A 23,348-nucleotide genomic window follows, 5' to 3' on the forward strand; every position below is an offset into this window, starting at 1 on the left:
ATTAAAGGGTACTATTTTCTATGTTTTTCTTTTTTTTTTTTTAGAATAAGAATGTCCTTATATGTGCACTAAAATACTGTAAATGGAAAGGATGAAACAGTTTTGGCTTTTTTTTTTTGGGGGTGTAAAATAAGTCTTACATGGAGATCATGCTTAAGTATAACCAGTTTCTTAGTTTGCATAAATAGTTTGGCTCGTACTGGCTTGGTGTAAATATGACCTGTGGGCTATTTTGGCTCTTGGTCAAGTGATGCTTTCTGTGCCCCTGAACAAAGGAGGCACAGAGAGGGTCATGGATGGCTACCAAGTTTTGGCCGCTACCTTTAGGAATGAGTTGGGAAGCTCTGCTGTTTTGGGAATATGAGTCTCCACAGCTCACACTGCAGATACCGTGTTACCCACCCTGGCTCTACCCTGGTTATTGCTGGTAACCCTGCTTGGGAGGAGGCATTTCTTTCTCTCCCTCACCCTGCAGTGCTGGCTGTCACACTGCTCCATGCAGGGTCTCTGAAGGCACACTTCATTGCACACTGTGTTACCCTTTATTGTAATGAGCTGGGTGCTCATTAGAGCATCACAGTTATAAACAGTGACACGGTTTTGCTTGAGGAACGCCATAATATTAGTCTGGTCCCTGGAAACTAAGCTTAGCTCAAGCTGAGTTATGTCAAAGTGTAAGTGATGGTACTTACTTGTAACATCCAAAGGGGGTGATGTGCAGATGAAAAAGTGAAGAAAAATGTAAATCTGCAACCCTCCTCTCGTTCTCTCCTACCATTCAGCTAACCCTCTGCTTCCTGGCTCTTTGGTGTCATGGCCTGTATAGAGGGACACTGCCCTCATACCATGGTTTCAGGCATCTCCCATCCCATCAGAGCACCCTCAGTTCCCAGAGATCTCCAAGGGCTTCCATCATACTAGTTTTTCCTTTTGCAAGTTTCTGCAACTAATTGAATCAAGAGGTTGCTGTTGATTTCTTCTGATAAAACCATGGTCTTCCTCTCCTCTTTGGAGATGTGAGTGTTGGTACTACAGGTACTACACCATTTCCAGCCTGCTCATTGGCTCAGCTCTGCCTGTGTCCTGCTGCTCCGTGCAAAGGGGCTCCATCCATGGAATTGCATCGTGTGGAGCATCTGTGATTTGAGACACAACAAATGCACATAAAGCTCTTATTTTTGGCATTTGACTGATATCACCTGGGGATGATGCCAAGTTTAAAGAGACTGATCCCCAAAACCCGTCTTGAATGGATACTGGTAGCACCAGTAAAATGGAATTTGCAACAAAACCCTCTCTTCTGAACCTTATGCTTATCCAAGGGTTTTTAATTGACCCAGCACCCACGTAGCAAAGTGAGTGTGCCACTTCTTTATCAGGGGATGGTAGACACCACAGGTGCCACAGCCAGGTTGCTGGGTGTGGATGTACGAACTGCTGAGTGGGCTTTGTTCTCCCTGTTTTCTGGGTGATTTCTATGAAATATTGCGGTGCCTTGAGACGGCAAAGTCAGAGCTGGGCAGTGAGCCTGGCAGCAGTGAGCGTGGCAGCGTGCATGGCAAGGGCTGGCAGTACCTGAGTCACACGTGCCACAGACCAGGAGAGCCTGCAGAGAAACAAAGACATGGAAGATCTCGTGCATCAGCAGCTTTTATTCGTATTCTCATTTTTAAAACGGTGTGAACCTAACTCAAAGTGGCAGTGGAAGTGAGAGACTGAGAGCAGTGAGGGATACAGCACGCCAATTAATAGCTGTTGCTTTGTTGGGTTTTCCTTTTTCTCTTGTTCTGGGGCAGGCAGGAGGAGTCCTGAAGAGCAAAATGCCTCTATCCAGAAAAGATATGGGGGGAGGGATGGAAAACGATAGAGTCTATCAAACGATAGAGTCCACTAGCTGCATAACACCAAGCTGGAAGCTGGAAACCATTCCCTGTGCAGGCTACCTGACCTTCAGGGTGAGGCAGGGAATCAGAGAATCATGGAATGGTTTGGGTTGGAAGGGACCTTAAACAACATCTAGTTCGAAGCCCCCTGCCGTGGGGGGGGTTCCAACCTCCCACTAGACCAGGGAAGTTTTGTTTTCACACATCATGTATTTCAGAGTAGACCCGGGAAGTTTTGTTTTCACACATCATGTATTTCAGAGGAGCGGTTGCCCAAATCCACGGTCTGCTTTCCAGCTGTGGTTGTATTATTAAGTAAATAAGGACCATTGTCTGGGTGTTAGAAGCCAGTCAGCCTAAGCAGAAAGAGATGAGACAGGCAAGGAAGGCAGAAATATTGAAGAGAAAAGGCTCATGGCAAAAAATGCAGACAGCATTTAGGAAAGTGGTTCTTTGAAACTAATGTTCCCAACCCAGTTGCAGCACCCGTCACGGGAACGCAAGTGGGATTTGAATAGGGGTCTGGGAGGTCAGTGTTTTATCCATTAAGCTGTAAGTGCCTAAACTGAGTGTGCAGCCCAAGAGACAATTCAGAGCTTTGCCTGATTTGTATTCTGTTTGCACTTTGGGGAGTTGGTCTCAGCAGACCAAATAACGCTGTAATGTTGCTCAGCTGATAACACACCAATTATAAAGTTCACTGCGAAAGATCCTGCTGTGAACTGACTGAAGGTTTCTGCATCAATTTTGATTTTGGTAAGCTCTTCAGGGTGTAGAGAGAAGCCAGCATGGATGTAGAGGGAGAGGTTGGAGGTTATGGCAATTTATTAAATCTGTCAAAAGTCCTGTGCATTTTGTTTTGTTGGGGCTTTTTTCTTGTTTTTTGTTTTAATTAACAATTTAATCATAATACAGTTTTGGATGCCGATTTCCGTGTTCTTGTTGGGGTTGAGAAATAATGGTTGCTGCACCTGAAAGAGGAATTTGCCTTTTCATCCCACCTGGCTGTGGCTATTAGCATTACTGTAGGGGGCTGGACTGCCTTAACACTGGCCAAGTGGAAGATATACTGTGGGTCATATGTTCTAAGAGACCCTCCACCACCTCAGCCCTCCTGAGTTTATCCTGGGAGATGGTGGAGCTTCAGGAAGCAGTCAGGAAAGTCATTAGCAGGAAAGGAAGGTACTTTTGAAGAGGTACTTTTGAAGATGAGGTACTTTTGAAACTTCCCCCATCCTCTGCATCCACCTCTCCTGTCTGCAGTTTGTTGACTTGTGAGTGGTTTTCGGTTCTCTTTTTTTTTTTTTTCCAAAATGTTGTATCAGTTACGCAAAAGAACAATTCTAAATATTTCAGTGCTGTTTTAATAAAATCAGCGTGCTGTTATCAAAAGCACATCTTGACACATAGGCTGTTGAATGCTCCCAGTCCCTATAATGGCTCAAGGGCTAAACTTTTCTGTTAACCCTCCCACCCAAAGCTTATCTTTTGACAAGTCTGTCAGAAGTGCTGACAAAAAACTTACATGCTTTAGGCAGTAAAAAACCACCAGAGAACTACAAAGTTATACTTCTGAAAATAGTCTGTAATTCCCAATATGAAGGAAAGGTCAAGGTGGGGAATATGGGAACTATAAGGAAGTTTCACTCTTATGAGCTGTAACTGTGTTTGATACTACTTACTGAGTGCAGGTTTGAAATAAAAGGAATTTATATGGTCTTTTTTTACAGCTCAGCACCACAGAATAACTGAGTCTTCCCTTTGTCATAGTTACTTGGAGGTGATTTGGTTCTTTATTCTTCTTAATCAACATTAACTTGAGGAAAACTCATTCCACCCCACTTCTTTTAAACTGTTATAGCTTTCCAGATTGGCAGAAGGGCTCTAAATTTCTAGTGTACAGTTTCAGAAATTGTACTGAAAATTGCTTTGCCTTAGATTATTTTTTTTTAACCTCAGCAATTTTCCAGTCATGATACATTTCACTCTGCTGGACACTGTGGTACGGTAGAAATAAAGGATGCTGCTTCACAAAGTCTTGACATTTTACTAGACCCACTTCCTTTGGGGCCTTAGACAAAGAGCCTGTATTATTTGTCATCTTCTTGTGCAATGTTCTGTGAAGTGAGGTGTGCATGACACAATCCACTGGGGTATGAGAAAAAAGGTTTTAAAACTTAAGTAGTACATATATGTAACTTAAATAAATATATATTGGGGTGCATGAAGTTTTTTACTGATAAGGGTGTGCAGTCAGAAAAGTTTGGAGACGATTGTTCCAGTGACTTTTTAGCTCATCTGTAAGAATCATGGAAGAATATTTAGCAACTCTGACTTGTGAAAATTGCCACAAACCATAGGAATGTTTTCTCCGTGTTGTGGACAGAAGTAATTTCTTGGCGATTCCTAAACCTGTGACATGGCCTGCAAGATTGATGGTGATCATTCTTCATGCTGCTCCCAACGCATCCTTTTTGATCACTTTCCAGCCTTTTCACACCTTTAGGTTTTGTTGTTACGTGAAGTTGCTTTCTTAAGATTTAGTGAAATTAACGACAGGTTACATGTAGCCAAAATGCCTAAATATATATTTATAAATATATAAATATTTATAGAAGAGGTAAAGAAGATTGCTAGGGGGAAAAGGGTACAAATCAGGGGAAAGCAAGAATACTTCTGCCATTATTCAAAATAGTCTTTCCTTTCTGCTTTGGTGTCTTGTGCATTGCAAGCAACGTGCAGCTTTGATTTAGAAAAATACATAGTCATCTTGTAAAATTCCAAATATTGCACGCAAACAAGTCTGCTGCACAAATGTGCTCAGGGATCCTGTTTCAATTTTGGCACTCATCAAATATTTTTATCTGCCAGGCAATAGGGCCAAATCTTTGCCAAGAAATAATGGAAGGAGGGAAAAGGGGGAAAGGAAGGGGCTGCCAGGATAATTTTGTTTTGTTAAGTATTGTCAGTAGCTTTGGACAAAGGATTTGCTTACTGCACATCTGCATTCACTAGCTCTCCTTGTGTTTCCTTTTACTAAAATAATCTGAAAATTATTTTTCTTGTGGAATTTAGAGGGAAAAAACAAACCAGTGGTTACAGCATGTTGCTATACAGATTTTTGAGTACAGTTTATTTATACTTGCTGCTGGTTTATGCCCACCTTGAAGAGGGCTGTACCTTTTCTGTGATGGAAAGGTACAAATTACCAGGCCCACCACGTTCTTTTTTTATCAGAATGAAGATACAGTCTAAATACATAATGTGACTCAGTTGTACAGACTGTTGTTTGTGCCCAGGTGTAACTTGTTATTCTTCCTAGTTGAAGCATATCTGGAAACAACAAGGCCACATCCCTTGACCATCCTCATCAGTGCAGACAATAGATTTAAGATGAGGCTCCAGTAGCCCGCTATCATTCATTTTGTTTTAATGCCTGACTCGTGACACAGATAATATAAAAGATAAGTTTCTGCTGCAGCTGACATTGGGAGGTTTTCCACCAACTTCAGTAAGGATGGAGCTGGTATCAAGTCATGCAAAACTAGCTCAGCATCCTGTTAAATGTTATAAGGGATTGTTTTAAGAGCTGCTACTCGTCTACTATAAGACACAAAAAAAGTGGAAGGAGTAGGGATGCTCTACTTTTGCTACAGGACAGAGCTTCCCTGTGTGTCTGCTCCACAGTGGTTACACAGTAGTGAAAGATGTGGTGAGTGGACGTGACAAACTGCTGCCCATACCCAGTCCACCTTCAGGGATCCTTCTAAAAGTTGAAGTTTCCCTATGTCCATAAGCCAACTAATATTTCCAGCCAACTATTCTGAGAAGCACAAGTATCAGAAACAAGTGTAGAAACAAAGCCAGGCATTCTTCATCTTGATGTGAACCTAGTCTCTTATCCTTCTATAACCTCAACAAATGCCATCCGAGTGCATCTTTCTTCCCTCAGCAGAGGAGATCACCAGCATTTGCAGCTGTCCTGTACAGCACAGCCTTCACTTTGCTCTTCTCCTTTGGGCCCTGACTTTTAAGGAATGGTGTTGCTGTCTTGAAAAGTGTTTTCCCAATGAATATGAAATGTTCTCAGTCTGGCAACCTGAACATCAGAGAACTGCAAGTAATAAAAATACAGTTAAATGTCATTTCTCATAATTTTTTGTCATCTGCTTCTGCTCCAGTCTCTTAGCTGTTTTCACATCCCTCCTCTTCACTCCAGCATCCCTTGCATCAGGAAACCTCTCTTTATCTTTCCACCTGCCAGGCTGCTCCTCATCCATCCATGTGCCTCTAAAAGCTTTATGATAAAAGCACTTCCACTGGGTTATGGTGCCCACAATGTACTATAGAGGTGTCTTATGATGCAAGTATCTTATCTGATCAGTAAAACATGATGTTTGAATTCCATTACTTAGCAGAGGATAGCATTAAATAGCAAAGGTTAGTACTGGAAATGAGCAAGTGCAAATTTTGAGCGAGAAGCTCCTAATCTCTCTTTGAGACTCTAGTAAAGTCGATATTTTTTGTTTCAAAACCAAACCCCAGAAATGTATATGATCTCACTGTAAATTGGGAGCTGTGAAAAATCATGTGTGCTGCTGTTTGAATGACCACTGCCTATAGCTCCTGAAAACACTTGTGATAAACTGTTTGTGAAAGTCTAAGAAAAATGCAAGCTGAAAGTGAAAACACGTCTGCTGTGTTGGAGGATAGCATATGCTTGGTGACATAAATAGAAGGATGTCTTTCAGCTGATACCACAAGTACGTTTGTATTGACCATTGCTAATGGCTCTTTAGATCAAGGTCATTGATTTGCTATAACATAAAAAAAAGTTATGTGGAAAAGCTAAGTACACCCCTTAAAATCTGCCATACAGAAGAGGGTTTGAAATAGTCTATACTGTAATTCTCAGCCTCTGGAAAAGACAGGCACTGATAAGACTCATCTGAGGCTACTGATGGGAACAGTAACTGCTCTTTGCCTGCTGCTGGAGCAGGTGTTGGTGGTGTGGCTGGTGCTAACTATAAGCAAGGAGGTGCCTTCTGCGGGCAGCAGGGGGATGCTGGTGTCTGCAGTGAGATTGCTGACGTGGAGACTTAGAAGATACGGTCCTTTGCACCACTGGCTGCCATGAAACAACATGGAAATGTTTGTTTAATAAGGACTGTAAAATGTCCCAGGCACTCAGGACTCTTAAGTACTTTCATACTTTCAGGGTAACTTTTTCTGGCAAACTTTGATCATATTAAATAAATTTCCCATGACATCATAATGCTCCATTTGTTACAAATGTGCTGATTTGCGGATGTGCAATTAGCTGACTCAAGCAAAAAAGCATTATAGATATCCTGTGTATGAAGTGGCAGTTTATTTCTCTCCATATGGTCTATAACTTGTTCCATGCTGCTTAACGTGAGGTCTGGGCTTACTGCCCATTGCTCATCACAGTTTATAGAGAGGAAAATTGAAGGCAGCCAGAGAGTTAATTCTCTGCAATACAGTTATTTCCTTAATGCAACACCTAAGCTGTTTGCATCAGCCAGAATAGACAGTCCTCTTGAAAGCAGGTGAGTCCTGACGGTTCCCTCTGCGGAGTGAGGGGGTGAGATGAAATCATTTTAGCAAAGGGCACTGCATGAATGAGAGAGTTGGGGGCTTCCCAAAAGGAAAAAAAAATAGGACTCCCCAAATCTTGCATAACTCAGGTCCTTTAAAAGATTTGATGTATTTTTTTTCCCTCCCATATGTTTGTCTATCGCTACTTAAATGGATCTATACCAAGGGTTAAGTCTTGTCTCTTTTAAGTTGATGGCAAGACTTCCTTGGACCTCAGCAGTGATGGGATTGCATCCTAAATTAACAGTCTCAAAATGACTGTCATTTGTAAAATATGCTCAGTGCAGGACAATTGTTTTGGTGTCAAAGTGTTGGTTAACACTTACCTCATTGCACGTTTTTAACTCTTGAAATGCTAAATAAGCATATTCTTATTTATTCTCCTCTCCAGTGTCTCTCCTGCTCCTTAAAAATGAGTGAAGAGCATGAAAAACAGATTTGAGAGAGCAATAGCATACACATATATAGGGTTAAACTTTCTGAGGACCAGGCATTTTTTTTTGTCTTATCAGCATGTTTAGCAGTTGCAAATGTCAGTGTATGAGGAAATGTTTTACATTCAAAGGCTATTAACAGCTGTGAAATTAGTTTTGCAAATCTGAATATCTAACTGCATGTTTTATATGCTGTTATGTAGCATTTGTGCCTATATTCATACAATTTTCTTATAGTTTATGAAATTTGAGTGTACAGTTTCAGTTTGAGCTTTCTGATTTCTTAATCATGAAGTTATTAAACAAAAGACATTGCCATATGCAAATTTTGAATTTCGTGCAGTATAATAAGATGCTTTCTTGGAGTAACACTGAATTAAACCCAACAGATACACATGCATAAAAAGTTATTTGGAAGGTGTGAAATATATGCTTATTAAGAAAAAAAAAGTTTTAATCCAGTCTGCCTTCAAATAGCTCTTAGATAGTCAGTTTTATTTTTGTATTATGATTGTAATAGTCTTCTTAGAGTATACACAACTCATTCTACAGTGCATCTTCATTTCATTCTTAAAAATTAGCTGGGTTTTGTATTTGGAGATGAGTCATTTCGAAGCTGAGATGCTTAACTTTCTGTGTGCAGTCTGTAGCTCTGAGGATTGAAAACATATAACATTATTGCCTCATACAGATCGTGTTTTGTCTGGAAATGAAACTCTCCAAAAGAAAGTGAATGCAGTACTTGGATGTCTTTGGGATATGAAAGCCTAGTACGTGGCCAGCAGACGTGCTGCTCGGAAACCTGTGGGAATAGTCACAGAATTGCAAGGAAAGCCTTGCTTCTGTGCTCAGGAATCCTGATCTCCTCACACAGATCTCAACACATGACTGAAATAATCTGTTTATCCGGCATATGGTCCTTTGTGAGGACCGGATAGAAATCAGCTACTGGGTCTTATTTGTGATTTGTCCCGGGGTGCTGTTTCCTCCTAAGCGCTCCCTCTCTAGTCCAGGGCCACGGAGGCATTTTAGCAATGCAAAGGGGTGATTAGAGGCACTTCTGCTGGAATGTATGCTGCAGTGATTATTGAAATTAATTTGGCTTATGACGGGTGCACTGAGAGGCTGTGCTGGGCTTTGTCCCCCTCACTGTCACTGTTTCCCAAGGTGATGCTGTCAGTAGTGACCTGCTCGTTGCTGTGCCTGAGGCATGCACAGTGCCAACAGCATCGGGGGGAGCCTGGGGGGTTTTCAGGTGTGCTGGAAGGTGTTTGTGGTCAGGAGAACCAAATCTTTAAAACCAGATTGATATTATTGTAAGGAGAATCGTATCTGCTCAGTTTAGCAGAAAGACTATTCTGACATCCAATTGCTTTTTCCTTCCCCCCAAATCAGTGATCGTATTTGTCCCAGACACATGAAATCAGAGAAATAAAAAGGCTGCTCAGGTCTTTCCTTAGTCCATCTTCCTACATCCCTCTGCCTAGAACACTGGAGCCAGTGTGGCTGATCTGGGCAATTAGTGATGTGAGTCTGTAGTTATTTGGAGATGCATTTTTCAGGTTATAACATTCTTCTCTAATACATGCAGTAAAGTACTGTTTACACAGACAAGCTCTACAATAATAATCTAAGCAGTGTATGAGCTATACAGAAGAACTGCAACTTGAATCCAAATAAAGTCGCTTTAAATTAATGAAAAGCAGGATTTTTTGAATGAAAGAAGGTAGTGCCTGAAATGCACCGAGATCTCAAAGGAGAAAGGTGTAGTATCAGGAAAGCGTAGCCAAATTGAAATCCCAGGAAAGTGATAGTGGATAAAATGTTTCATTAAACAGGAAAAAAAGCCCAAACATAAGAAAAAACACAACAGAGAAAGCTTCGCTTAAATATCAGGGAGAACTTTATTTCTTGTTGGGTTTTAAACTTCCCCCATCAGTTGGAAACCGAAACCCTTCAGTCATACAGAGATTTACTGCAGAGGAATCAGAAGCTGCAGCTGAAGGGGTGGTGCACTGGGAACCGTCAGTTCGACCAGATTTTGACACCCATGTTTTTCCTGGGTGCCATTTCACCACCAGTTTCTGCAGGGCTCTCAGTTGGACCATGAAAGCGGTCTTTTATGACAGGAAAAACAGTGAAGGTGAAAAGCACTCTGCTGCTCTGCTGAGGTAAAGCAGCATTTGTAGCCCTTGCTCCCCACCAGAAAGAAACTGCACTGAAGAGTTGATGTAGCAGATGTGCCTTGCCCAATTCAGCTGAATTCTTACACTGCTCTCTTCTTGCAGTATTAAACGGGGATCTAAGGTTATTCACATGTGTGTTGCACTCTGAAACCTCTGCAAGGATGTCAGGGGTTGTGTGATCTCTTGAGGACTGGTCTCCTCAGGGCTCAGCAGGTTTTTCTCTCATTAGTGCAGACTTCAGAGCCACCCGTGCTGACCGGGGTGACACGGGACGCTGTGTGCTGTCTGTGGTCCCTGCTGGGGTTCCAGCAGGTGTTCAGGAGCTGAGCAGCCCCACCATTCGTGGGGTGCTTTGGGAGGTTACCTGGGCACCGTGGCTGCTCCAGGTCCAGTTCAGGCGCATGAGCAAAATGGATCAAAGGTGGTGAGAAAGATAAGATTTTGTGCAATGGTTTACTGGAGGGAGGTAGTTAATTGATTGCACTTTAGGGAACTGGGTTCAGATTAGGTAACACGTCTGTTCCTGTTTTGTGTAATGCCCTGGTGGGCACAAAGGGGCTCAGCAAAATGCTGCCGTGACACACAAGTGGGTGCAAACCCTCCTTCCCCCCTCCACATGCTGATCCTGCACTACCTTCCTGGGATCACATCATGGAGTGGCTCAAATAATGCAATGGGAGAGTTATTTTCTTAAGCAATGCATGTTAAAAAGTGATATTAAGGTAAAGGATGTGAAGTCACCAGGCGGGGAGCGCTCGTGGGGGCCCGAGGTGGGGAGAAGTCGTTGGGATCTCTGACTCTCCAGTGGGTTTATTCTGCAGCTGTTTGCGTTTTGTATTTGCACTGTCCATGTTTGTGTAATCACAGGTGACAGGTGACGTATTTAGACACATTAAGAGAACTTGTGTACACACTGACAAAACCCCATATTCTTCATGTGAAAATGGGAAGAAAACCCCAGCTTTCTCTACTTGCAACCGGAACGTGGCAGGATCCATCCAGTTCTCCCTGTGGTGTTTTCCTGACACTAATTCTCCCTCTGCGTTTAATCTGCTCATGCCATAATGCACCCGTGCCCTGAGGTGAAGACTAGACAGTGTCTGCAGGTGTTTACATCCGTGTGTATAAGTTTGCCAAACAAAGGAATGGGGAGAAAGGAAGGATGATCTGTCTTGAGGGGCCTGTCACCTCTAAGAGGGAACCCATCAAAACCGCTCCAGTTTTACCCCAGGGAAGGTAGCACTTAAGTATTAGTTGATTGTTCTGCTTTCCAAGACCTCTGATCATTTCTTTTTACTGCTATATTTTTAATTATTATTCCTAAATTTGCAAAGTTTCAATTTGTGTTAATAGACCATCTTGCTGCCATGGCCAGTTGGCAGTGCCCAATTAACAGAGCGGCCGAGCAGGCAAGGAAGAGCCTGCAGAGAGAGGTGGAAGAACTTTTGGAAGGCAAACCCAACTCTCTGTTAACCGGAATGTGGATACATACAAACAAATGTGTAGGCAGCTCGTGCCAGGGTGGAAAAGAAGGCTCGTAGTCCCTCAGGGCTCTCCTGTGGGCACAGCATGGTGAAGGAGATTTAGTTTTGCAAGGCGCTCCAATGGAAAAAGAGACAGGATGGTACACAGAACTAACTGCTTGAAAGGCAATAGCAGATGGCATGTCTTCTACAGCAGAAGCTGTGAGATAAGGTATCCTCCTCCTTATGGCCGTGGTCTCCGCAGTGGTTACTCCAAGCCAAATCCCACATGCTTTGTGGGCGGTTTAGCGTGGGGCAGGCAGGGGAGCAGGGGAGAAGGTGACAAAGTCTCCTCTTTGCTGTCTCCAGGTGCCAGCTGGCTGGGGGCCTGCCTGCTGCTTAGCCAAATGGGAGGGTCTCCCAGCTGCTGGTGGTGGAGGGAGGGCACACACTGCTCACCTACCCCTTGGAGCAAATTTGTGTCTTGTTTTTTCAATGTGGGAGATTTCTCCCATAGAATCATAGAATGGTTTGGGTTGGAAGGGTCCTTAGAGATCATCGAGTTCCAACCCCCCTGCCATGGGCAGGGACACCTCCCACCAGACCAGATTATTCAAAACCCCATCCAGCCTGGCCTTGAACACCTCCAGGGATGGAGCATCCACAGCTTCTCTGGGCAACCTGTTTTAGTGCCTCACCACCTGCAGAGTAAGGAATTCCAGTTTAAAACCATTACCCCTTGTCCTATCACTACACTCCCTGATAAAGAGTCCCTCTCCATCTTTCCTGTAGGACCTCTTTGGCTATTGGTAGGCTGCTGTAAGGTCTCCCTGGAGCCTTGTCTTCTCCAGGCTGAACAACCCCAACTCTCTCAGCCTGTCTCCATAGCAGAGGTGCTCCAGCCCTCTGCTCATCTTTGTGGCACTCCTCGGGAGTCACTCCAACAGGTCCATGTCCTTGATTGATTACCTCCTTCCGTGAAGGTGTGTTTATGTATTTATGGTGATGCCCCAAATAGGATGACAGGGTTGGAGAGCAACCACTCTGCCTGGACTCTTTAGTTAACCAGGTGTGAGGCAGCTCCCATCCAAAGGCTGTACTGCCATGGGAGATGAGAGTCAGCCTGCAGTAGCCTGGGCTCTGCTGGGCTCTCTAATTAATTCTAACATGAATTATCCTGTGCTAATTCAAGTTTTGGGGCTGGAGCTAGTCCCCAGCCAGCCGGCAGGCAACACCAGGTTGGTGGCAAGGTGGGACGGGGGCCCTTGGTACCGACAGGGCTCCTGGGTTTGCTTCAGCACCGTGCAAACGCCCATGCCGTAAATGAATAATAGCAATTTTTTTTCTGTGTCTGAGGTTTGTTTGCTTTTGCTTTTTCTTGGACAGTGAACCCGTGCCTTGAGAAAATAAGCAAAAATGTTTTTAATACCCACGCCACCAATGAGGCAAAGGCGGCGCATCTAATCTTAATCTATATTGTCTGGACTTTCGTTCGGTAAATCAGCTGAAAGAAAGAATACATTTCTTCTTTAAAGTTCCTTCCCCGCCCCTGCCATACCAGCAAGTGTTGCTTCCTGCCCTTCTGCTCTCTCAACGGCGCTTCCCTTTCCTGTTTGGTTGCAAGCCTTCATGAAGGCTCCTGGCTTGTCTCCCTGCCAAATTTGCCTTCTGCTCTGCGACCAGGTGAAATAGCCTGTTTGGGGTTAGGCTCACGTGCCGGACTTGAGCGTGTATTCCTGTGGGATTACCTGCCCAGGGTTTCCTCCATGGCAGCCACGTAAGTATCCGGGGACCGTGCAGGATGGCAGGGAATTTGTTGACCCTGGGTTAATGGGACTGGATGGGAAGGGGAGCCTGTGTTGTCGTAAAGGCAGAAGGTCTGTGTTTGGGTTACAGCCTCACAGGATAGTTTATAATTCTATAAAATGGTAATTAAGATTTTATGGCAATGCTGCATTCATATGCATCCCCTGTCAGATCGGGGGAGGTGGACTTGGTGGATCGAGCCTCCTTCATTCCTGGTCTGCCTCTGTCAGCTCCAGGATTTGTCACAGGTTTATTTGCATTTCTTCTGGGATTGAGGGAAACCAAGGCAAAGCAGCGCCAGCTTTAATGAAAGACCTTTATGTTGATTTCCTGTATTCACTTATGAGTCTGCCTCTCCTGATTATTAGTTATGATTATGATCTTTCAAAGCCTTTGTTTAAGGTATTGTTCTCCTGGAATATGGATACAGCTGGCCCATGAGTGAGAACCCTCAGTCATGTATTTTCACTTGACAGTTCACTTTTGAGTTTTGCAAAATGCGTATTTTACAAGGTTAGTTACTTCTTGTTTTTATTTCTGTAATTTAAGAGTGAAGGGAAGTAGTTTGTATTTATAGCAACCTGATCTAGTCAAGTTGCTTTTTTACTGTTTTTGACAAACTGGGTTCATGGTGCTTCCCCAGGCCATTTACTCGACTTATTTTTAGGAACTTCTAAGCATTTACTTGATATTTATTTTGGGGAACTCCCAAAGTTTATCTTGAAGGTGGTATGCAGAATCTGAAAGTGAACCACACTTTACTGCAGAGAGAAATGTTGTGTGAATCAGAGCATTAATGGATTAGTGGCGTTTCCCCATCAGGAGACAGCAGTGACCCTACCCTGTTGGAGGCAGGTGTAAGCTGAAGGGAGAGTTTCACAGAGCATGGCATGGCTCTGGGGCTCTGGCTGCCTGGCAGCGATGGCGCTTCTCTAAATCACTGGACTTCCTCTATGAAGTGCCTTTTGCCAAGCAGTTCTCTTAAAGCAGGTTTTTTTTTTTTTTTTTAATTTTTTGATAACTGATGACTGGAGTTCCGCTCAGCATCATTTACATTCTCACGCTTCAGTTCGCAAAACATACCAGAAAAGTGATGGGTTAAAATTAACTCCGTCGCCTAGTTCCAAAATCTCAGCAATATAAACTAAGCAGATGTGCTGGCTTACGAGGGCATCAATCTGCAGCCACTCCGCTGGCCCTAAATCTCCGCAGATTGGCAGATGTGCTATTTTTTTTTTTTTTTTTTTAAGATGTTGAGATACTGATGACTGGAGTTCCGCTCAGCATCATTTACATTCTCACGCTTCAGTTCGCAAAACATACCAGAAAAGTGATGGGTTAAAATTAACTCCGTCGCCTAGTTCCAAAATCTCAGCAATATAAACTAAGCAGATGTGCTGGCTTACGAGGGCATCAATCTGCAGCCACTCCGCTGGCCCTAAATCTCCGCAGATTGGCAGATGTGCTATTTAAATGCCGTGGTGGACACCGAGAGGTCAGGGCAGACTTTCGCTGGCAGTGCTGAGGACTGAGCTGTTCTGGACTGACAGTCAGGCCCAGGTGGAACATCTCTTCTGCTGCGTTATCACTTTGCATACTTTATTTATTTTTTGTGTGTGTTTCTACTCACTTCTCCCATGCTCAAGAGCACTGAGGGGGGACAGAAGGTTATGCAAGCTTCCCTGGTCATGCCAGGATTGCATAAATTCTAAAATTTAGCAGCTCATCTCCCAAAGTCCTGGCTTAGTGTGAGATCTGGGTGCCTCATAAGCTGTCTCTTTTTCGGTTTACAGCTGAAGTGTCTGCCATGGGTGTCTGCAACAGGTGCTGGACATGGCAATTCGCACTGGATATGCCAGTGTTAATAAGGAAGAATTCAAAATGAATGTCTCATTGCTAGCAGAAAGAAGAGTAACTCTTAAATACTCTCCCTTTTGCAGGTGAACTGGTGTTTATCTTATTTTTGTTAATGCTGTAGGTACCAGTATTTCCATTTCCTGCTCTGTAAAATACATATTTATCTTGCAGGCGTGTCATGGCTTTATTTAACAGCATCAGTCTTTTTGAGAGCTGTTTATGGAGGAAGCTTTGTATTTGCAGTATTTTCTTCTAATTATTTAATATTAAGTTCTTAAGATGCTGAACTTTAACAGTGGAGAAAGGTGATGGCCAGGCAGGTGCAGTGGATGCTCAGTGGAAAAGGCTCATTTCCTGCTGGTGATGCAGCCAAAGCCCAGCACCAAAGGCAGATCTTTGATGTCTACATGCGAGCTGAGCAGGAGACCAAAAAAATAGCAGCTCCCCCAGGAACTGGGCTTCAGTTCAGGTTTGCTGGAGGCAAGGGCTGCCCTGTCATGGAAGTCTCCCTTGCACACGCAGGCAACCAGGAGTGGGTCCAAACTGAGGACTTCTGACCTCTGTGTCTATGGGTTGGTGTTTCAAGGGGTCCCACGGAATGGCACTCAAAACCAAATGGAGATAGTGGTTGTGGCACCTCCATATTATGTATGAAACCATGACTGTTGTTTTTATAAACGCCTGCTAGAAAATATTGAGATATCTGCATGTCACTGAGGATTAAAAGCTCCTATCTGGATGAAAAGTCCCCATGGGTTTCCACTGTCCTTTTAGTCTGATCAGTGGCTAAATGCTGTTGTTCCATTATGAAGTTTTGCTGTGTTGCTGAGGAAATAAGTTCCTCAGTCCTCTGGGACAGAGGTAGGGTGAACGATGGTGACACCGACAGTCCTGCTGGTTTGGTTGCAGAGGGAAGTAGGCTTTGAAAAAAGAGATCCCAAAAGGAGTTACAGGCACAACTGATGCTGTGTTGGAGAAATGAGGTCAGGAGCAAAGCCAGCAGTGAATCTCTTGTGGGAAGGCTGGAGAGGTGCTGTGCCAGGGCAAGTTTTGTCTGTAATGACCTCGGGTGTCAGGTATGGTGTATATGAGCCTGGATGACCTGAAGGACTTGTGTTCAGAGGGTCTCCCAGGTTTTTTTTTCTGTAAATCCAGTTGTCAGAGAAAAATGTCTACCTCTTCCCATGAAGATTACTGCTGAAATACTTTCTCTGCATCCCAGTCATTATTATATTTGTTGTAGTGAAGCCAATTAAAATGTTTAGCAAATTTATCCGTTAGAGTTTGCAGTACACTTTAAATGGTGCAGGGACGTGACTTGTAGCTTACTAATTTTGAGGTTAACACAGATACATACCGCACAGACCACACGTCTGCACATACAGGGGTTTGTATTTACGTTTAAGCTGACATTGAGCGAATTCTGTCAGCTTCTTAAATCAACATCAGCATCTATTTTTTGCAGGTCAGGTTTAACCATGCGACTGTGACTTTCTGTGCGCAGACTTGGTGGACAAGTAGCGCGAGATGTGTTAAGTGGCTTGTGAGTTATCTTGCACGTTCTGTGTGCTGAGGGTTTTGTTTCCAGGTAGGACAAGCCTTGGGCAAAGAAGAGGTAACAATTTCTGAGACCAATAGGGATGGTTAGATCAGTCAAAAATAATTTTTAATTATTAATCATTTAAAGAGGAGGGAATGGGTGGGAAATGGAAATCTTAAAGAAAAGATAAATGATTCTAAGAGTAACTGTTTGCATTTCCTAAGAATACCAGAAGACAGCTCATTTGAAGGCGAGAGAATCATGAGCAGCTTGAAACAAGCTTGATCCATAATAAGTTCAAAGTATGATAGCTTGATTTCTATCAGGGGAGCTTTCATGGTTTATGCTAAGTGAATGTCTGCCCTGAGGAAGCAGTTGTGTCTGTAAATATAAAGGACAGAGAAAGTCTTCTGGTCCAGCTGGCACGCTGGAGTAGAGCCCACAGAATTAGGTATTTAACCCTGAAGTTGATTAGATGCGGGCATTTGTTGCACCTTTTGTAGGCGTGATTTGGTGACTCTCCAAAAGCTGAATTACGTTGCCCTGGCTCTCAGATAAAGTATTTTAAAACTTTCCCATTATCCCTAGAGAGGTGATCCCTCTGTGTGGGCTGGTGCTGGACAGGGGGCCTGGGGTAGGGCTGGGATAACCCTGCCCCATGGCAGGCTCTGCACAAGGTCGATGGGCTCAGGGACTCAGTACCACACTCAGCAAAAGTTTTATTCATAAGAAGATACCTTGTAAGTAGAGAAAACAGGCCAATGAAGGAGCAGTGCAGCTTGGCCTCTTGTCTTTTTCTCAGTCTGGGACAGGAGAGAAAAGCCTTGGAGACCCTTCAGAGCCTTTCTCACAAAGACTTGCCTCCAAACATTGTAATTTTCTCCCATTTTTCTCTTTATTCTCTAAGCCAGGTCTTTTATGGTTCCATCCTGAACTTTTTGCTTGTATACTTGGATAACTCACCAGAATGAAGCAGGAGGACTTTTACCTAATCTACAGCTTCATTTCTGTCATTCTATTTACTCTTACATTTCCTCCTCCTATTTAATTACTTGCAGTCAGCCAGGTAATGTCAAGCAGCCCCATCAAGTCTCATGTGATAATTCACAGAGTACGGACATTTTCCCTAAGACTCCCTGTGTTATCTTTTCCATAATCATTTGTGGCTGTCTTTTGGCTATGAGACATTGGTAATCATAAATTTACTAAAAGCCAGGAAGAAAGGACTGCATTTTTCAAGTTCTGCACAGATGGAAGAGGAGATTTCTGGATGAAGCTGCCTTCGTTGCAGGGCTGTCTCAAAGTACGGCCTCATCTCTACCCCTAACTGCTCTCCCCAAATTCAGTAGTCTCGGTGCCTTAAATGGTAGATTTAAGCTTGACATGACTCATTTGGGGCTGGAAGTGCTGCTGACACCATGGCTAGCAAAGCAAGGAGGCTACTAGCAGATCTGAGTAGCCAGCCCAAGCACTCCACGCAGCCCAGGTGCTGTGCTAGGCTGCCCTCTCTCACCAGGGCTGGGCAACAAGGGTCAAAGCTGACCCTCTCAAGATGGGTTAACTCCAAATTAGCTAATCTGCTAATTTGTGAAGACGATTCCTAAACAAGGAGGTGGAAAACTGCAGGTCAAAAGGGGTTATGCAAAATTTAGCAAACAGTATCACCTGCAAAGACATATATATATTTTTAATTTATAGTTTTGTAATATTGACACAATATTCCATAAATCTCAGCGATGAATGCTGGATTTTACGTACCAGCTGTGAGCAAAGGATTTCCCAGTGCAGTCAGCTTCTATCAGATACAAAGTTAAGCAGATTTGCTTTAACTTCAGGCAAACAAGTGGTCCTGATGCAGAGGTTTTCCATCCCCCAGATGTAAAGCACTGAGGAGAAGACGCTTTCATAATAGATAGGGGTCGATATTAGGATTTGGGTGTAAAGGGGTCCCTAGGAAGAACCCTTCCCCTCCACATATAAATAAAATGCCTCTAATCTGCCCTAGAGCATCCTGCAGCACATTGGAGTACCTTATGCACAAACGTGAACAGTGTAGTAATTAAGACCCTGCCATGATGCAATTTTTATTTCTCCTGCAAGTAATTGCCTGTGGTGGAAGCCCAAGTGGATGAGTCTAGCAACTTGCATGTTAATGTTACCTGAAAAATCAATAGGGGAATTAGTAATATTTGGAAAGGTATGTGAAACTTGATGAATCTTCTCCAACACATAGTCATTTTTCAGTAGCTTTTGTGTATTCATAGGAAAATAAGTCAGGTTCTAGAAGCTACACTCATGACTTCGTGTATAAATACTGATATCTGCCAGACTCTTCTCATGGAGAAGGAATATGACTACAGAGGAGCATGACTAAACCCTGTATTTATTACCTGTTATACGTAGTTGACATAAATATCAATGGTGTATGGTCCCAAAAACAACAGAAAATTTTGCTGGAGCTTTGTGAATCCAATGTTGCTTGATTTACATTTAAGGTAATAGGCTCCAAAGAGGGTAATAAAAAGGATCTCACTGACCTTTATAAGAGGAACATTTTCTGGACTGTTTTCAGGGAAGGCCCTTAAAGTGGCAGTGGGAAAGTTGTGCTTTTTGTGAGTAAGATGAGTAAAGAGTCTTCAGGCATAAAGAGTTACACCTCCATTTAGGGTGAGACAGCAAGCTAGTAATGGGTCCCTGGGGGCATTTTAGGTCTTGAAAGATTGATGAAGTGCTTTGCAGGGAAGGATTCCCCTTGTGCTGTACTTGTTTTATGTTCCTTTCTGTTATTTCACTGGAGGCCAGATAACAGGCTTAATCCTGTTTCCGTTCAAACGAATGATGAAAAACTTCCATTGACTGCAGGCAGAGCAGGGATTGAGCTTGATGTGTTGCCTTATGTTACAGTAACAGTTCGTTGTCATGCATCAAATATTGCTCCTGGGGTCTGCATCCGTATTTCAGTCATGGGGTTGTAGAGGGGTTCTTTGGTGCAGTTTTCAATGGCAGCAAAGTCTGAAAGCAAAGTTGTTGTATCCACTGGAATCTGGATAAGACATGACAAATAAGGCCATGATAAGGCCTTCACATCTGTATGGTTAGGTGTGTTCTCTTTGTTGTAAGCAAGGATAATTTAATTAATTTTGATTAATTAAGGAGCCCATGGCTATTGTGAGTCCCAAAATTCATCAGAAATGGAGACAACATTGTGTCCCAGACTTGCTCGGATGAATCCAGTGGTATGCTCTTGCTTACTTTAGTAAGCAGGGCTTCTAGTGACTGGCAAGGCTTGAGGAGAAGGGCCTGGTGTCATGCTGGATGAGCATGACTCCCCCAGGGACCGTGTTTTCTGGGAGCCCCCTGTCTCACTGGGCTCCCTGGGTTGCTGTGACCCTGGGCAGCTGATGCTCCCCAAATCTCTAGAGCTGGAGGTGGCATGAGACACTGGGGAGCACAGGCAGGTGGGCACCATCCAGCCACAGGACCACACCAGGGATTATTTTTAGCAATTCCACTTCCACATGGCAAAGCTAATTCAGTGTGCTTGTCTTTTTGCTGGTGCATTGCTCTCCCTTCCTCCCCATCCATGGATCCAAGGCAGGATGAGCGTCCCCGTCGGGGTCCGGAGGATGCAGGCAATGCCACCACTGCTGCCAGTCTGTGGCTCTTGCACCAGTTGGAGGATTAGGCAGGCTGGAGTGAGCTCAAATCCCTCAGCTGCTGCTGTCAGATACAGAGAAGCTGCCACGAGACATTAGCTTACCTTAAGAAAAGTGATGGAGAGGTATTTGCTTGGATAAGTACATCAGCGAAGGCACAGCTGTTCGCCAGGTATCTCGCATTAAAAAAGCAACAGCAACTGGTGGATGAGGTTAATTTTATATATTCTGAAGAATATAAATAGAATAATGTTTAGACTTGCTGATCTGAATATATTGCCCATATGCTTCAGTAGGATAGCCTTGCTGTTTCCATGCTACATAATAAAAACACACTTTGTTCTGAATTTTCTTACCTTGCTCTTTATGGAGATGTCTGCCAGCATCACTGCTTCCTTTGAAAATGCCATGAAGAGTTGAGTTTCCAGGCTGTTACCCATAATCTGGAGGAGGTCTGTGGGCTACCTGGGGGCTGTGCAAAGTGACTGGTAAAAAAAGCCAAGCATCAGTACGCTTTCATGTATAATGGAGGATACATCTGCCTTGGAAATCTTTTGGAGACCCACAAATCAGAAAAGATTGAAAAATGCTGCTGTAAGCTACCCAGATCCTCTTACTAGTTACAGTAACATGGTCCCTTTCATTAAAACGATGACAGTGATGGGGTCGGGTGGGTTTGGGTTTGCAGCAGGTGGTATCATTTACAAGTGGTGTAATTTGGGGCACTGGCAGGGCAGGGTTTAGCACCACCCAGGAGCTTCTCGTTTATTTGTTGGTGTGCTTGTGAGGCATTACTCAGGCAAAACCAAAACAAAGATGTATATGCAACAGGAGGGAAAAAAAGGATTTGAGTGCAAATCAGATATTGCATTGCTGAAAATTATTTAATACAGCTTAGGCTAAGAAAGGGAGGTATATAAAAATATATATAGGTCTCAAGTTAATAGGACGGTCATGAATTTAAGAGTGTTGCAGGACACAAATCCTAACAGGTTTTTTTAGGTCCAAGATACACTATTTTCTTGTTGAAAATCCCTGTTACATTTGAAGACCTCAAATCTCCCAAAATTGGAGGATTCACCTTTTTCTTTGTCTAAGGAACTCTTATTTCCTCTGGTACACGAAAAGTGGCTGGGAAGTCAGGAGGGCAGGAACTGAAATCCAGATCTGTGTGGACATGTCATTCGACAGTATTTGCCAGTGGCACTTCTCGCACATCAAGGGTGTGTTTTAGCATGAATCTAGTATATATGTATTAGTCACGAATATGCAAGCAAGAGGCAAAGAACTGATGAATTTCTGTGAATCTGCAGAAGAAAAATAGTTATTAATGCTATACAAAATGATGGCTGTACACTTTAACACAGTCATGCAGGTATTCATGGGTTCCCCTTTCCCACTTTCTTTGCTGCTAGGATGAAGGAAAAAAAGAGTTCCTCTGTGTCTTGCACCGTGTATTCTGGGACTTCTAAGTGCGTCAGCAGGTCTGGGTGTTAGGCGTCAGCTGGATTAACGTAATTGATTTCTTCAGTTTACCTAACGTGGCTTTTGGTTCAAGGTCTGCTTGCTTCCAGTTTTAAATGTGTAACTCATCTGTGGATGTCACGTTTATTTTGTCAGTAAGCTGTAAAATATTGGTATGTTTTCATGCGAATGTGAAAGGCTCCACTTGCCAATAGGTACATAAAATAAATGGAGCATTCATACTGTTGGACAGTTTTCATAATGTTTGTGTGATACAAGTTACTCCTCAGGGCCTAATATTTTTATATAAAATAGATTATCAGTTCAAAACAGCAGCATACGGGAGTTTTTTTTAAGTCTATGAACACATACATGCCAGCTTTAATTTAACAGGCAGATTGCATTCAAAGGATTAGCAGATCTCTTATAAAACATATGTTGTAAGTAGCTCTGGTAATTTCTGTTGGTTTCTTTTCCTTTGGAGGTTTTCGGCAGTACACAGCAAATTCACTGTTTGGTTTTTTTTTCTCCTGATTTTGTTGCAGTGAACAGAGTATTTGCCAAGCCCGGGCTTCAGTTATGGTCTATGACGATACCAGTAAGAAATGGGTGCCAATCAAACCTGGACAGCAGGGATTCAGCAGAATCAACATATACCACAACACGGCCACTAACACCTTCAGGGTAGTTGGAGTTAAACTGCAAGATCAACAAGTGAGTAACTGTATTGAGTTTCCTGCAAATTAACCTTTGATCTGTTTTGATACCATCAGTTCTACACTTAATGCAGTCTAGCAACATTTCCTGCTCCCTGCAAGGTGCCTACCACTCTCTTACTCCAGTCATTCAGATTTTCTATAATTTCTTGTGCACGGAATGTAGCATAATTTATTACTGCTTATTTGCAAACAGAACTTTTGGTAAACGCCCGAGAGATTTTAATGGTGTTTTTTTTTAACTCCCTCCATCTTTGATTGTGAAATGAATTTTATTCATTTCTGCAGGTTTTGCTGTCAGCTCCCCCCAAACTTACTTTTTGCTTGTTTTTAATACTATATATGAAAAATAAATCAATTGTTCTGCACAGTCATCTCATACAGAGTGATTGTTACATTGCTGTGATAAGTAGTTCCTTGTAATGCATTTTAAATTTCTAGGTGCACACTGTGATCTGATTTACAGCAGGAACTCCTGGGGTATTAAAGGAGTTATACAGGATTTAGATAATCAGAACTGGGATCAAACCCTCCTCAGCCACCGGCAGCCTGGCTCATGGGTGTGCTGCGAGGTGCATGCCATCCATAATCAAATGTCATGTTTAGAGCCTAAACTATAAAAATATACTGGGGGGGGGGGGGGGGGGGGGGGGGGGGGGGGGGGGGGGGGGGGGGGGGGTGGGGGGGGGGGGGGGGGGGGGGGGGGGGGGGGGGGGGGGGGGGG

The 23,348-nt window shown here is 43.4% G+C and overlaps 1 protein-coding gene across 1 annotated transcript in view; it reads left to right on the plus strand.

Annotated features, from left to right (window-relative positions):
* Positions 1–23,348, plus strand: part of EVL (Enah/Vasp-like) — a 143,772-nt gene that overhangs the window by 34,919 nt on the left and 85,505 nt on the right. Inside the window, exon 2 of the mRNA XM_014957564.1 lies at positions 22,454–22,622. Coding sequence (XP_014813050.1) covers positions 22,454–22,622 — 169 coding nt within the window. The remainder of the gene's footprint in view (positions 1–22,453; positions 22,623–23,348) is intronic.

Source organism: Calidris pugnax, unplaced genomic scaffold, assembly GCF_001431845.1.
Source record: "Calidris pugnax isolate Ruff unplaced genomic scaffold, ASM143184v1 scaffold211, whole genome shotgun sequence".
Taxonomy (NCBI): domain Eukaryota; kingdom Metazoa; phylum Chordata; class Aves; order Charadriiformes; family Scolopacidae; genus Calidris; species Calidris pugnax.